Source organism: Diadema antillarum, unplaced genomic scaffold (assembly GCF_040938485.1).
Source record: "Diadema antillarum isolate AM-2024a unplaced genomic scaffold, OU_Dant_1.0 seq00000118_RagTag, whole genome shotgun sequence".
NCBI classification, from domain to species: domain Eukaryota; kingdom Metazoa; phylum Echinodermata; class Echinoidea; order Diadematoida; family Diadematidae; genus Diadema; species Diadema antillarum.
In genome coordinates, this window is record NW_027271199.1 from 550,064 (window position 1) to 564,203 (window position 14,140).

The 14,140-nt window shown below is 33.8% G+C and overlaps 1 protein-coding gene across 1 annotated transcript; it reads left to right on the plus strand.

The window, feature by feature from the left end:
• Nucleotides 1-219: 219 nt before the first annotated feature.
• LOC139727079 (aqualysin-1-like) lies at nucleotides 220-8,997 on the plus strand. Its single transcript, XM_071638057.1, has 8 exons — nucleotides 220-330; nucleotides 1,358-1,495; nucleotides 2,233-2,374; nucleotides 3,210-3,316; nucleotides 3,820-3,961; nucleotides 5,251-5,435; nucleotides 8,262-8,433; nucleotides 8,815-8,997. Exons 1-8 carry the CDS (start codon nucleotides 220-222, stop codon nucleotides 8,946-8,948), a joined length of 1,131 nt encoding a protein of 376 aa, XP_071494158.1. The 3' UTR covers nucleotides 8,949-8,997.
• The last annotated feature ends 5,143 nt before the right edge of the window (nucleotides 8,998-14,140 follow it).

Genomic DNA, 14,140 nt, shown 5'->3' on the forward strand with positions numbered 1-14,140 from the left:
GTTTTTTTTTTTTTTTTTGCTACTCATTTAATCAAAGAAAACCAATATGAAAGCCTCATTTATTTTCTTCAAAAAATACAACGCAATTGCAATAATGTTTACGTATTGCGTAGATATCCAGACAGTGAAGCAGAGTAACAAAGTGAAGACAACAAATCCGTACTTTGCTCTAGTAATATTTTCCATTCCCGTTGACACAATCTGTATAGATCGTCAAAGATGAGGTGCTTATTTCTACTCGCCTTGACCGTGGCCGCTGCCAGCGCATTGGCTCCGTACCACATTCCGGCCAAGAATCGCATCCAAGGTCGCTACATTGTGGTGTTGGAGGTGACTTTGAAACACATTTTAACATCATGATTAGTATTGTTATCATTATTATCATTATTATTATTATTATTATTATTATTGTTGTTGTTATGTTTCTACATATTCCTTTAAAGGGATAGTATAGTTTTGGTGGAGATGAGAATTGGGTTTTTAACTTTTTGCGAGATACCAAGAAAACACTTGTGATATAGTACAGACCATACCATTTTAAGAGGAATTCAAAGTTTATTTGATGAAAATCGGGTTTGGAATGACTGAGACATCAAAAAACAAAGTAAAACAAAGCGATCCTAATAAAGTGTGGGTCCCACACTTTATTAGAATCGTTCTTTTTTATATCTCAGCCATTTCAAAACCAGTTTTCATCAAATAAACGTTGAATTCCTCATAGAATTATATGCTCTTTCACATTTTATAAGAGGTTTCTCATTATATCACCCAAAATGTTAGAAACCTGAAATTAGGTCTCAACCATAACTGTACAATCCCTTTAAGAAAGCGATAAATAATTGTTTTATACTGGATGTTAGGATATGTGATCAGGTATCCATGTAATGTGTTAATGATTATGTTATATGGGGAGGGCTGTGGGTGGGGAGGGTATTTGTTGTTGGCAGTTGGGATGGGAGGGGTAACATTTTCATATTTTTTTTGTAATGTTGTTTTAGTTGATGTACTGATATATCAATATCTTGTTTGTATGATTCTATCAAGTGTAAGTAAGTGTGTGTACAATTAGTTTCATTGTATGGAGTTTTGATTAATGTGATTATTCAGTTGAACTTGGACTCCTCGGAAGACCAGCACGACCATGCCGGCTGAGCTGCGAGCACAGCAATCCATCCGTTTACCTTCGGTTATATAGGGCCTATTATCATCATAGTTGTATTGTATCGTTGTTACTTTGTGATTTTACTGTGAATAAGTTTAATAAATTGCCTTCTCGAATATTTGAGAGTGTTAGATTAAAACGTAAATGAATGTGAATCACGAGAAGACACGGAATCTGCTTTTTTTGAATATGCAGGACGACGTCGATCTAGACTCCTTCATCAGTCGTTTCAACAGCGAAGTTTCAGTGGAGACCATGATCAAGAGAAAGTTCTTAAAGGCGCTAAATGGATTCGTTATACAAGCAGACGTTGCCGGTGTAGCTCTTAATCTTGTAGGTATAGAAGGGAAATGCCACATTGCGTGTATTTTATATGTGTTTTGCTCACGAAGCTATACACACTTATGTCTTTATACTTTGGTAATCATCTGTTGTTGTTGTTTTTATTCTAATAACTTATATACATAACTGCAATCAACTCGTTGCCTTTAAGGTTACTAGCTGTTAGCTGTTGTTTGAAAATTATCATTACAGATTTAAACAGTGAAACAAAAAAAGACAACTCTGATTTAACCCCAATTTCAGCATTCCATTCAATTTCTAATAAAAATAATTTGCACATTTAGAGAAGAAATCCTTTTCAAATATAAACGTGAAAGTGACAAGGAAGAGTAAAATATATATATTACGAGTTGAAGGTCACGCTATATTAGTTTGAAATAAGCACAAAAAAATCAAAATGTCATAAGTTCCATATATTTCGTCTGATTTGAGTCACATTTTTATCATTGAACTCATAAGATTTTACTTTTTCCTATCAGACTAATTTATATTTAGAATGGATTTCCCCTTTAAACAATTATGACGCCTATACTAAAAAAATCTAAGAATTCCTTGACCAAGAGATATGTCACGGCGTTATGATCATTGATCGCAAATATTCATTTTGTTTTCCATTCTCACATGATACTGAAGTAACTTCTCGGTCACATTTTGTAAAATCACCACTAAAGTCCTTGAAGGTGGTTTTCCCTCATCTTACAATGATTTGTTTTTTTTTTTCTATATAGCTCCGATCTCTACCAGGAGTTCGATATATTGAAGAAGACGAAGTTATCCATGCCGAGTCCTCAAACAGATCACCTGGCTCCTGGGGAATTGACCGCATAGATGAAAGAACATTGCCGAGAGATGGCATTATGAAACTTAACGGTACGTACTGCTTAATCTTCATGTTTTACAGCATTTCAATTCTATTTTTTTTTCTCGTCATATTAGTTCATTTATCTAACTTTCCTAATGACTAACAACAATGGTTCACGCCAAAATCTTGATAATTCCATGACATGTCATAATTCCACAGATCACGTTTTAAGTTGTTGGAAAAAATTAACAGTTTAATGCATACAGGTGGAGATAACGATATTGTTCGTTTTTGACTGATTGGCGAATAAGATAATCATTGCATTTCAATTCTGAAATATCTACACAGCAAAAACATCGGCATAAGCTTTAACACCGTGGGTGTTAAATCTCACATCGATCAAATGTCAATAGAGGACAACACCAACATGTGTAGAAAGTGCGTTGTGGTGATGTTGAAAAGTATCCACCTGACACTTTATGGTGTCAATTTGACAATTTAGCTGGTTATATTTTTGACACTGCATGCGCTGGTGTCAATTAAACAGTGACACCGCATCGTGTTGATTTGATATTGCTGGTGTTAATGTCACCGGTATAACCACCCGTCCAGTGCCAACAGAATACCACGCTAACTTTTGTTATTGTGGAGTAAATGTGCTTGTACCTTTTTTACACCCAAAATTAAGTTCTTTATCGGAATGACTTAAATCGTCTTGTTTAAAATTAAAAATCAAAAAGAATGTTTAAGTGAAACAAGGAGGTATAAATCTAACACCAAAAATCAGCACCGTGAATTCAACATCAGCTCGGTGTTTCTTATCTAATATATGGTTTTTTTCAGTGCACCTAGCTATTAGGTAAGCGATTTAAAATTCTTTATCACTTATTATATCTTTATCAGCATATGGATATGGTAAATATATCTACGTCATCGACACTGGTATCAACCCATACCACAATGACTTTGGTGGCCGTGCATGGGCCTCAGCTGATATGATCGATGGAAATGTAAGACAATTTTGAAAATGCTTCCATTTTGATAAAGAATCTGTGTCGAATAATGGCCGGTTTATGTCAGAAGTAGCAGTGAAATTTACTGATCGACTTGTTTTGATTGATGGTTAAGGATCATTTTAGATGTGACCGACACAGTTATATGTTAACAAAAACAAACAAAGAAACAAACAATAATTGACACTCAAAACGGATTATAGTTAAACCTGCATCTTCTTTGCACTACCAAGGCAAGCGATAACTTACAACCAAAATATATGTCATTCCTTTGTTCTTGGGCGTGGATTGCAATGTTTGACTTCTTATATACTTCTCTCTTTGAAAAACAAAAATTAATATCTTCACTCTTGAAAGAATGAAGGACATTTTCTCTCGATTTTCTATAAATAAGATTATAAGATGCAGTATGTATAGCGCCTGACGTAAAGGCTTTGTATTTGAATTAATTTGATACCCAAAAGTCAATTATTGTTGTCTTCCTGAACCACCTTGTGCAGGGAATTGACTGTGACGGTCACGGGACTCACTGTGCTGGCACTGCTGCCAGTACCACCTACGGTGTCGCTAACGAGGCACAAGTTCGTGGGATAAGGACCCTGGATTGCAATGGCTCTGGTTACAAGAGCGACATCATTGCCTGTAAGAATGAAAATTAGATCTAATCACTAGATTAGAGAGCCGACAAAAAGTCGCCAGATTTTTAGTTAAGAACGATCCTGAAATCAATTCAAATTGACTCTCCTATCCTACCTAAATATTTGAAGAAAACAAAAACACTAAGAGTTGTTTTTTTCAAAAGCATAGGGTCTATACCTCACTAAGGATTGCTATAGCTTTGCAATGGATGGGACAAAAAAAAATAGAATGTAGAATGGTGTAGAAACAAAAAAAAAGGAATGATTATAAGACTAAGATGACGTTCAACATGCTCTGATAGGACGTTAAATATTATGTATTGTTGAAAAAATAAAATAAATTTTGAAACTCGCCATGAATCTGTGATTAATCCCAACTTTCATGGTATGTGCATTATTCTCTCAAAAATAAAGAGATTTGAAGGTGAAGAGTGTGTAAATATTTTTAAGAAATAAAAAGGGACCTCGAAGACAAAAATTCTACAACCATGTGATCTAAAAACACCCCTTAAAACACATTTTTCCATTCGTTTTATGATCGTTAACTGTAGAATGATGTAGAGGAATAACTGCTCATTTCAGGAAATACTAAAAAAAAAAAGCACAACAACTCAAGATTGACTAGTTTAACCAGTTGCTTATGATTATCTGCAATTCTCGAGTAAAATCAGACCGTGGGACATTTTGTTGTTTTTGTGATGCACGATATAAAATGATTGAATTAAAAAAGAATGAGAAAACTACAGAATTACTTTTAGCAGTGTGCTACACATTGTGGAACTGTATTTTTTTAGTGATTATAGCCATAATAGCTAATGCGCCTTACATATTAAACGGCATGTAGATCACTACACAATACATAAAGTACCTATGTTTATGGGAGGCCTTTCTTGAAACCTTCAAATCAAGCTGATGCAGGTCTGGCTATACTTGGGAGAGTCAATGAAGCTGCGTGAACTGATGTTAGTTGGTAAGACAATGAAAGGATTATGCAAAATACAAGGAAATATCAAACATATGCAATTTTCGCGAATTCCGTAGGGACTCAAGCTCTTGTGTACTTTGTCCATTGAATGCCTGTGGCAAATTCGCGAATATTTAATGTCGCGAAAATGTTATCGGGTCCAATTTTGCCAAAATGTTTGCTTTCTATATACAGTATGATTGTTGTTGACTTTTTGCTGTCACCAACCAACAATAATGTTTTTATTTGATCTTAGCAGTGCCCCTTGTGAAATTTTGTGCCTTTCATCGTTTTTCGTAATTGCGATATGTTTTCTACCGATTGAACAGCCTTGGAATGGGTCATATGGTATGGTCACAAGCCGTGCGTAGCGTCCATGTCCCTCGGCGGAAGCTATTCAAATTCGGAGAACGAAGCCGTGAAAAATGCCAGGAAAGCTGAAATTGTGGTTGTGGTAGCTGCTGGGAACAGTGACGAGGATGCATGCGACACGTCACCGGCGTCTGCACCAGATGTATCAAAACTTTTTAGCCTCAAGAGTATTTTCTTTGCAAGAAATATTATCAATACTTCGTATATCTGAAAGGTTTACATTGTAATCAAACATTCAGTCTCTATATTTCTTCGTGATTTCCTCCAGAGAGACATTAATGATGAAACCTTAGTCACGGCAGAGCAATTACCAAAACTTATGCCTCCCGTATTTTTTTTTCACAAAAACAAAACAAAAAAGAAACTAAATGGCAAACACCTGCAAACCATCTTCCCTTTTCCAATCTTACTTCATGAATTTGCCATATCGCGATAACCACCCTTAACACTATTGCTATTTTATCAGGTAACACCAATGACTGTCTAATATACAGGTAAAGAATTATAATGATTAAGTGTTTTCAAAACTTTACATGAAAACACAATGTAGTCTAATCTTACATATTCGAAACAATGAGATCAGGCCCCAACAAGACAATGGAAAGATGGTGCTACTATATACCCAAGAAGTTTTGCGCTTAAGTTTACTACATTTTTATGACAAAAAGTACATTCAATTTCTAATGTATAAGTACTGTAGTCTTCAAATATCACTTAAAAACGATGGCATTAATGAAAAAGAAAAGGTTATAGTTGTAGCTAAAACAAACCCTATTCCTGCAAGATGTCCTGTGTAAAGAGTAATGGAGGAGTTGTGTTGTAATGTCATCATCTCCGCGTTCTTTGTATGTGTGAGGTTGAGGCTAATGGCATTAGTTAGCTTGTTCGTTTGAATGTTTGTTTTATATATCTTTTTAACATGCATTAAAAATCTCGCATTCAAATCAGGCTCTTTTTTTCATAAATTCCGTGCATAAAAGAATGGATAAACAAGTTAGAAACCCAGCAAACACATAACGTTTTCATCAGGTTTCCTTTTTCCCGTACGTCTTCGGAAAGAATGGACGTTTTTGAAGCGTACATACAACGTCAAAGTTGGGAATTAGCAATTGCCGCAAAGCACAGGTTTTGGAAAACGTTTTAATAACGTCAATGGACGTTACAAAAAGTTTTTGGTATGTCTGCTACGTCGACCTCCTCTTTAATTAACATTTAAAAAACTTTTTTACTTGGTCACCTTATACGTGTTCGTCAATAATGTTTCTTCACATGAATATTCATGGATACTTATGAATATTCAATTGAGAAAATATAAGATTTGAAAACTAGATGATATAGATGAAAGACATTGAAATCTAAAGGTGTATGCTGGGTTCAAACTTTCAGCGTTAAAAATTGTATCCTATACGTTATTGTTCAGTTATTCACAATATCAAATTGTGTTATGAAGAAGTATCTTAATAATGTTAAAAGGCCTAATTAAAGTGTATTTGACTTAATCTTAGTAATATCTTCATGCATTACAACATTTTGCTGGTAAAGAAAAGAATGTGATATAGATTCAGCAATTGGGAATAATATGTAGTATAGGTATAGGTGGTAGGAAATTAGGTACAGATGAGGATAGGATTAGGATTAGGGTACATTAATCCCAGATTGTGCGTGTATAATCTCACAACTATACCCCTTTGTTTAATACCTAATAAAAAAATAACAGACGTTCTTAAAAGGTTTTCTGGGCGTTGTAGACGGATATGGAAGGTATCTGAACGTTCTGGAACGGGTAATGAGACTTTTTAGACGTTCTTAAAACTTTTTTTTGAACGTTCTACACTGTTGTTCTAGACGGTTTTCAAAGGTTTTCTGGTCGTCTGCAGAATGTCCACAAAACGTTTTCTATATTCTTAAAAGGTTTACTGACGTTTATAACGTCCAAAAGGTTTTCTGCAATTCTTTAAAAATCCGAAAGGTTTTTGATTGGTTTAATGTACATTTGAAACGTTTTATATACCTAGAAAATCTTGCACATAAGCACGTTCAGAAAACTTCCAAATGTTAGCTTTGCATAAACGACTTTAAACAGCATTGACGATTCCAAAACAAAATGGTTTGACTATCATTACATACGTATGCAATAGGAGTAATAATAAAAAAAAAACTTTGCAACATATTTCAATTATTTTTCAACAATCTTATATAGAATTGCCACCATGATATTTATCTTCTCATTTTGCTCTTACCCGCACTTCAGCTTCCGCTCTCATCCTCCTAAATAAAGCACATTTTTTTTTATCATCATTATTATTATTTTGTATTTATTTTAACGTATAAATAAGTCCCTCAGAGTCCGTGACAAAGGCTGCTGAACCTCACCTGAAGCTGTCATTTTTTGTCAGCCAGGCATATAACTACACCAGTAATATCAACAATACAAAATTATTTATCAATACAGGAAATAAAGGAAAATGATTATTACAAAAAGGAAATGAAGAAATGCAAGCTATAATCCACGATAAACGCACTGAATTTCGAACACACACACAAACACACACACAAACACACCCATACACATACGAAGGTTACCATTTAACCAATGTCGAAATGTAATGCAATGGCATAATATTATGCGTAATAATGGTATGATAGATAGGATATATATACTATAGTATAATGTAGATGGTGTTATTGTATTGAAGCCCAATCCTATGTCAACAATAAATCATAACTGAAGATCATAGGAGATTGAAAAATCGTGCAATGTGTTAAAAAAATATTGATCAAATGAGAAGTTGGAGGCATTATAGTTAAGTGCATGAGTGCTGCAGTGAAATTACTGTTTTGCTTTATTTTTCGGATGATGCAGATTTATAAGCAACGTCGACGTTTTTCCTTGTTTCAACTATCTATCTGTAAAATGAAAAATTTTCCGAGTTTCTAAAGGGCAGTGGTTTGTTTCCGTTCTTTACAGGCCATCACAGTTGGATCCACTGATTATACTGACACTCGCTCGTATTTCTCCAACTACGGTAGCTGCGTCGATTTATTCGCTCCCGGCTCTAACATTTGGAGCCTTTCATACAGTAGCAATAACGGTGTCACTGAGAAAAGCGGAACGAGCATGGCCTGTCCACATGTCTCCGGTATGTGACTGTTTCTGACAATAATCCTTACCATTATATTGAAGAAACAAAAACGCAAATAACGTTTCTAACATTTATACTTGTTTACTGAATCTCAAATAAGAGTAACACGTTCATTAAGAAATTTCTCAATTTATTTCATGACATGGTATGCAGTAGTGTGATTTATCTTTTGCGTGGCCGTCCTATTGTCACTTTTTGATATCAATCATTGATTTAAATTTGTAAAGCCTTGACCTGTTTCTGTTTTTTTTTTACTTATATTAATGAATTGAAGACTATGTTATTCCTCTCATTGATTTGATCGTGCTCATGTAATACCGACTGACTTGCTGTGTTGGATGACCTTTTAAAGATGATTGTCTTTCTGTTTTCTCGTAGGTATTGCTGCTGCTTTGCTGTCAATGGGCTACAGCTCTGAGGATGTGTACTACTTGGTCGTTGAGATGGCCACTGAAGGAGTTGTCGATGATTGCAAGCTCCGAAGCCCAAACAAGCTGGCCTATTGTACTTGAACGTATACTGTGGGGTCTAGGGCATTTACCCCCTGGGCAATTACCGCAGACCCTTCCCTGACTCTAACCCTTATCCTAAATCCTGCACTTAAACTTAAGTCTAACTCTAATCTTTACTCTAATCTTTAGCCGGAAGGGGGGGGGAAGGGTTTAATTACCCTCGGAGGGTAATTGCCTTGATACAAACGTGTCAAGATGGATAGACCTACCACATGTATCCCCAATGATTTCATCCCGACAATAGAAACTTAAATCAAGTTTTTCACTGATCTGAAATAACTGCACATCATGTTGATGACTCGGGTAATACGATTCGTCGGGTAGTTACCACACTGCATTTCGCATATCAAGACGTCATAAAAAAATCAATTAAAGATAAACATGTATAGTCAACAGTAGTAGAAAGCACAGTTTCATCTAAAGGGTAAAAGTAACGAGGATATCACGTTAAGAATTTCCACCAACTAAAATTTTTAGAACGCAACTATCCTTTCAACATTTAATATAGGTTCAGTAAATATAAGGTAAATATAAGTTAAAACAGCCTAATTTTCCATCACAGTCGTCTTGTGTTTGTTGATGAACATGCTACCTATACGTCTTAGCATTGTTAATACGATTGTTTAAAATACACCCAGGACTACGAATAAAATATATTCAATATATCATTTGGCTACCACTGATGAAAATTTGTTTTATGGTATTCACATACCCATTGTTTAAAAGGATTTGAGCTCTTCTCTTTAGAAATAAGTTGGGTTTATATGTAGTTCATGGGTAACACAAGAATAGTCTCAACAATAACGCAATCAGACATACACACGCACCTATAAAATATATATGTATATATATATATATATATATATATTATATATTATATATATCATATATATATATATTGTATATGTATAATTCATATATATCTATGTGTATATACGTATGGTGAGATATGAGAAAGGAAGGAGAAATCGGTGCGTAGCTTTGACACCATTATCATAATAAAGGTACACATATAATTTTCATCATTAATCAATCAAGTTGCTGCCATGTTATCTATATCCTGCTTTAACAAATTTTCATCTATATTTCATCTTATACGCATATATATAATATATGTATATGAGAAAAATGAAGAGGTTGTAGACGTAGCTTTTGAATCCTCACAATTTGATTTTACTTCTATATATATATAATATAAGTTTTCGTTTGGGGACATACCGTATGTTGCGCCAAAAAAAAAAATACAATCAGATGTTTGCATTGATAATAACCAATATGATTTAACTGTATAAATGCTACTTCAGGGTCTTAAAATATAGCATCTTAGGTCTATTTTGCAGAAAACCCCACCCGATTAAAGTGTGTGTACAGTTCTGGTTGAGTTGGGGATTTTGCTTTTAACCTTTTGTGAGATATTCAGAAACCACTCTATGAGATGTCAAGGAGCTCAATATATCAATTAGGAATGTTCAAAACATGAATTCCCACCTCAACCAGTAATGTACAGTCCTTTTAAGCAGTCATAGAGAAATTTGGATTGTTGTAAAGCATGTCATGAGTCTGATTCTTCCAAGTTAAACACTTCAATGATCTTGTGTGTGAATAATAGACAAAACTTGGAGGGGAGAGGTTAGTGACATCCTTTACAAAATTCCTCATTTCTCTTTGACCATTGACGTAAATCGAATGGGGTTTTCTATAAGATGTTGGCAATTAGTTTTAGTTTCATACCCTGAAATTATATTTAGATTAATTCACTATACTTAAGGCTAACATTTGCGGGGGTACCGTTGTGCTTTTTTTTTGGGGGGGGGGGGGTTGACATACGGTATATATATTTATATTTCTCATGAAAACTACATTTTCCAACAAAAATTCACTGACATAGACAGGGTGATATAACTCTTCCTGCTTTCTTAAAGATTTAGGAAGATGTAAGTCAAGTATTCTTTATCTTATTTACATTCTATTCCTTCATTCATTTATTTCATTCTCATTTTTCTTTTTCCAACAAAACATGACACAAGGTAAATCAGGAAATCCATCATAAGCATTTATGCAGGACAGAGTGTGATTTTTTTTATCTATTTTTAATTTATTTATTCTCCACTCATGGAACGGATAGCCCTGGTCAGGTAAAGCTGTTTTTCACAGGGGTCCGACTATATATAACAAAAAAAAAAAATACAATCATTAAAATGTACAATCATTAAAATGTACAAACATTGAAACACACTAAACAGGAATAAAAAAGAGATAGAAAAAAAAATATATAATATATGCAATATGCTTAGAAATATACACAATACATTACAATATGATATGCATTAATTTTATCATTAAAAAAGGACATTATTTACACAGAAGAAAGGATGCCTCCATCGCTAGGCATTTTTTATGTTTTTATATGTAATGAGTTCCATGACCTTTTACCCCATGACCCTTAATCCAGATCAGTTCAGCTTCAGAGAAGACATAATTCTATTTGAGTTATCATAATAATAAGTTCATTTATTTACTATTATGATGATTTAAGTCCCGTGTCCTTGACCTTGTGCAATGATAAATCCAAGGATAAACGATATACCACAAACTTATAGAAATAAATTATGTATATACATACGGGAAACACAAAAGTTTTATTTTGAGAAGAAAAGAAAAAGAGAACTGAGAGGTCCCCTAAAAGCAGTGCGGGTAAGATTGTGGATCACTCAAGAATTTCTTCCAAAAAGTACTTACTACTATTACAAATACACGTTGTAATTGTAGTAATTCATTCTTTACAACAGAAACTGAAAATACTTTCTGATATTGTTCATTCAATATATTTCATTATTTTACCTCAAATTATGAAGAATGTCCCAATGATTTAGATTATCTAGCGATATATATATATATATATATATATATATATGTATATTTCAATTTCAATTTATTTTCATATTTCTCGATGAAAAATTACATCAAATATAACAAAATTAAATGAAATACATGACATACATAGAATATTGCAAATATATAAAACATAGTAGTGGTCGATCTGTTAAGTTTGGAATCTGTGAATGAATGCTAAAGAAATATGAAGGAACCTACTTAAAAGCGAGCTTGTTCAAATTCAAATTCAAGTTTATTCCGTTTCTCGACAGTAAAAAAATAACATAACATACATCACTCTTTCTTCAGTGATAAGAATCGTACTAAAAAAAAAAAACCAAACAAACAATCAAAGTGAGTTTAAAAGAGTAAAACAGTACTTGTATACTTGCAGTAAAGATACATTACAATGCCTGAAGTAAATTAAAGTAAAGTTGAATATCAACGTACACAAGGCGAAAAAACGGAGGGACCCACTGAAAAGACGAAGCTTGTAGAGTGTGGGCCCCTCAGGAGAGAAAGAATCAGTGAAAATATTGGTGATAATTATTGGCATCAGGACAGCAACGAAAATGTCTGAAGCAACAACAGCGAAAATAGTTGTAACAGCAGAGAAAAAAAAAAGTAGAGAGGAAAAATGTTTAAAAACATTGACAAAATAGAATTAGAAATGGAAGCCCATAAAGAGTCAGACAGAAAAGGAAGAAAAACACAAAATGACAACATTAACATATAAACGGACATAAAACGACACTGGGACATCGACGAGGCTATAGTTAAACGCAAAAGACAGACTACGACAGGAAGTAAGACTAGCACAACGGAGATAACGATACACGAGGGCTGGACGATGGAAAACAAAAACAAGACAGAGACAAGACCGGACGGAAAACAAAAACAAGACAGAGACAAGACCGGACGGGAAAAAAAAATCCCTCATTATATAAGCGTATAGAGTGCAGATCCCGAAGAAAAATCCATCAACTGCATGACTAACTTAACCCAAAACTTTATTCACGAACTTGGCGGTGGTCAGCTAGTACGAGCGACAATGTGTAAACAACTATGCGGATTTTATGAAAGGGGTATCAAAATGAATAACGTGTAAAACTAATCCGATTCATGACAAATGTTATTGTAAAATCGCAAAAGATAGGCTTTTAATTTCCGTTTAAATGAATACAAAGAGGGAGCTGTTTTTATATCGTGGTTCAGAGAATTCCAATAGTTTGGACCAGTGTAGATAAATGAATTTTTCCCTAAAATTGTTCGGAAAAAAGGTAAATGAAATTCATTTGAACGTCGGGTGGGATAGGAGTGAAATGATTGGTTTTTAAGGAACATTGAATCAAAAATAGATGGAAGTGAACTGTTATTAAACATGTATATAAATTGACCTAAGTTGAATAAAAACAACTATTTTATTTTTAGTAACTTATTAGAAGCAAACAGTAAATTTGTATGTGAACGTGTAGGAGAATGACAAATAATACGGAGGGCTTTTTTCTGCAGTAACAACACTCTATTCAAGAGGGTCTCATGACTTTTACCCCAAGCCAAAATTCCATAATTCAAATAAGGCAGTATCAAAGTGGAGTATAACATGAGCAATGACTTTTGAGGAATATAAAATTTCAATCTGTTCAAAACACCTATATTACGTGAAATAATTTTACAGATATGATCAATATGTGTTTTCCAAGACAGTTTATTGTCAACAATTATACCAAGAAATTTAAAATCTAATACACTTTCTAAATTAATATCATCTAAAACTATGTTAGAATTTAATACTTCGACAGTATTACTGAAAAGCATATATTTTGTTTTTGGAAGATTCAATGATAATTTATTAGCCCTGACCCAATTAGTAACTTTTAACAGTTCTGTGTTAACTTTTTGGACTAAAATATCAACATCGTTGTGAGCAAAAATAACAGTGGTATCATCTGCAAAATGAATAAAAGAAAGTATTTCAGAAACAGAGGAAAAGTCATTGATATATACTATGAATAACAACGGTCCTAAAAGACTTCCCTGAGGAACACCACACTTGACATCTCTTATAACTGAATTATTATCTTTAATAGTAACAAACTGTTTCCTATTACCTAAGTAACTCTTAAACCACTCAAAGGCCTTCCCACGTATTCCAGAATGCGATAACTTATAAAGTAAAATGTTATGATTGATTGTATCGAAGGCCTTGGAGAAGTCCAAAAAAAATACTAATTAAATGAGCGTGGTTGTCAATTGCGTTAACCACGTTATCAACGAAATGAAGAATTGCATGAATAGTGCTATGTTTTTCTCGAAAT

Excerpts from the sequence above, each read along its gene's own strand:
- LOC139727079 (XM_071638057.1), top strand. The coding sequence starts at position 220 with ATGAGGTGCTTATTTCTACTCGCCTTGACCGTGGCCGCTGCCAGCGCA. Across the intron at positions 331-1,357 it reads GCTACATTGTGGTGTTGGAG|GACGACGTCGATCTAGACTC; the intron begins GTGACTTTGAAA and ends TTGAATATGCAG. Across the intron at positions 8,434-8,814 it reads GGCCTGTCCACATGTCTCCG|GTATTGCTGCTGCTTTGCTG; the intron begins GTATGTGACTGT and ends GTTTTCTCGTAG.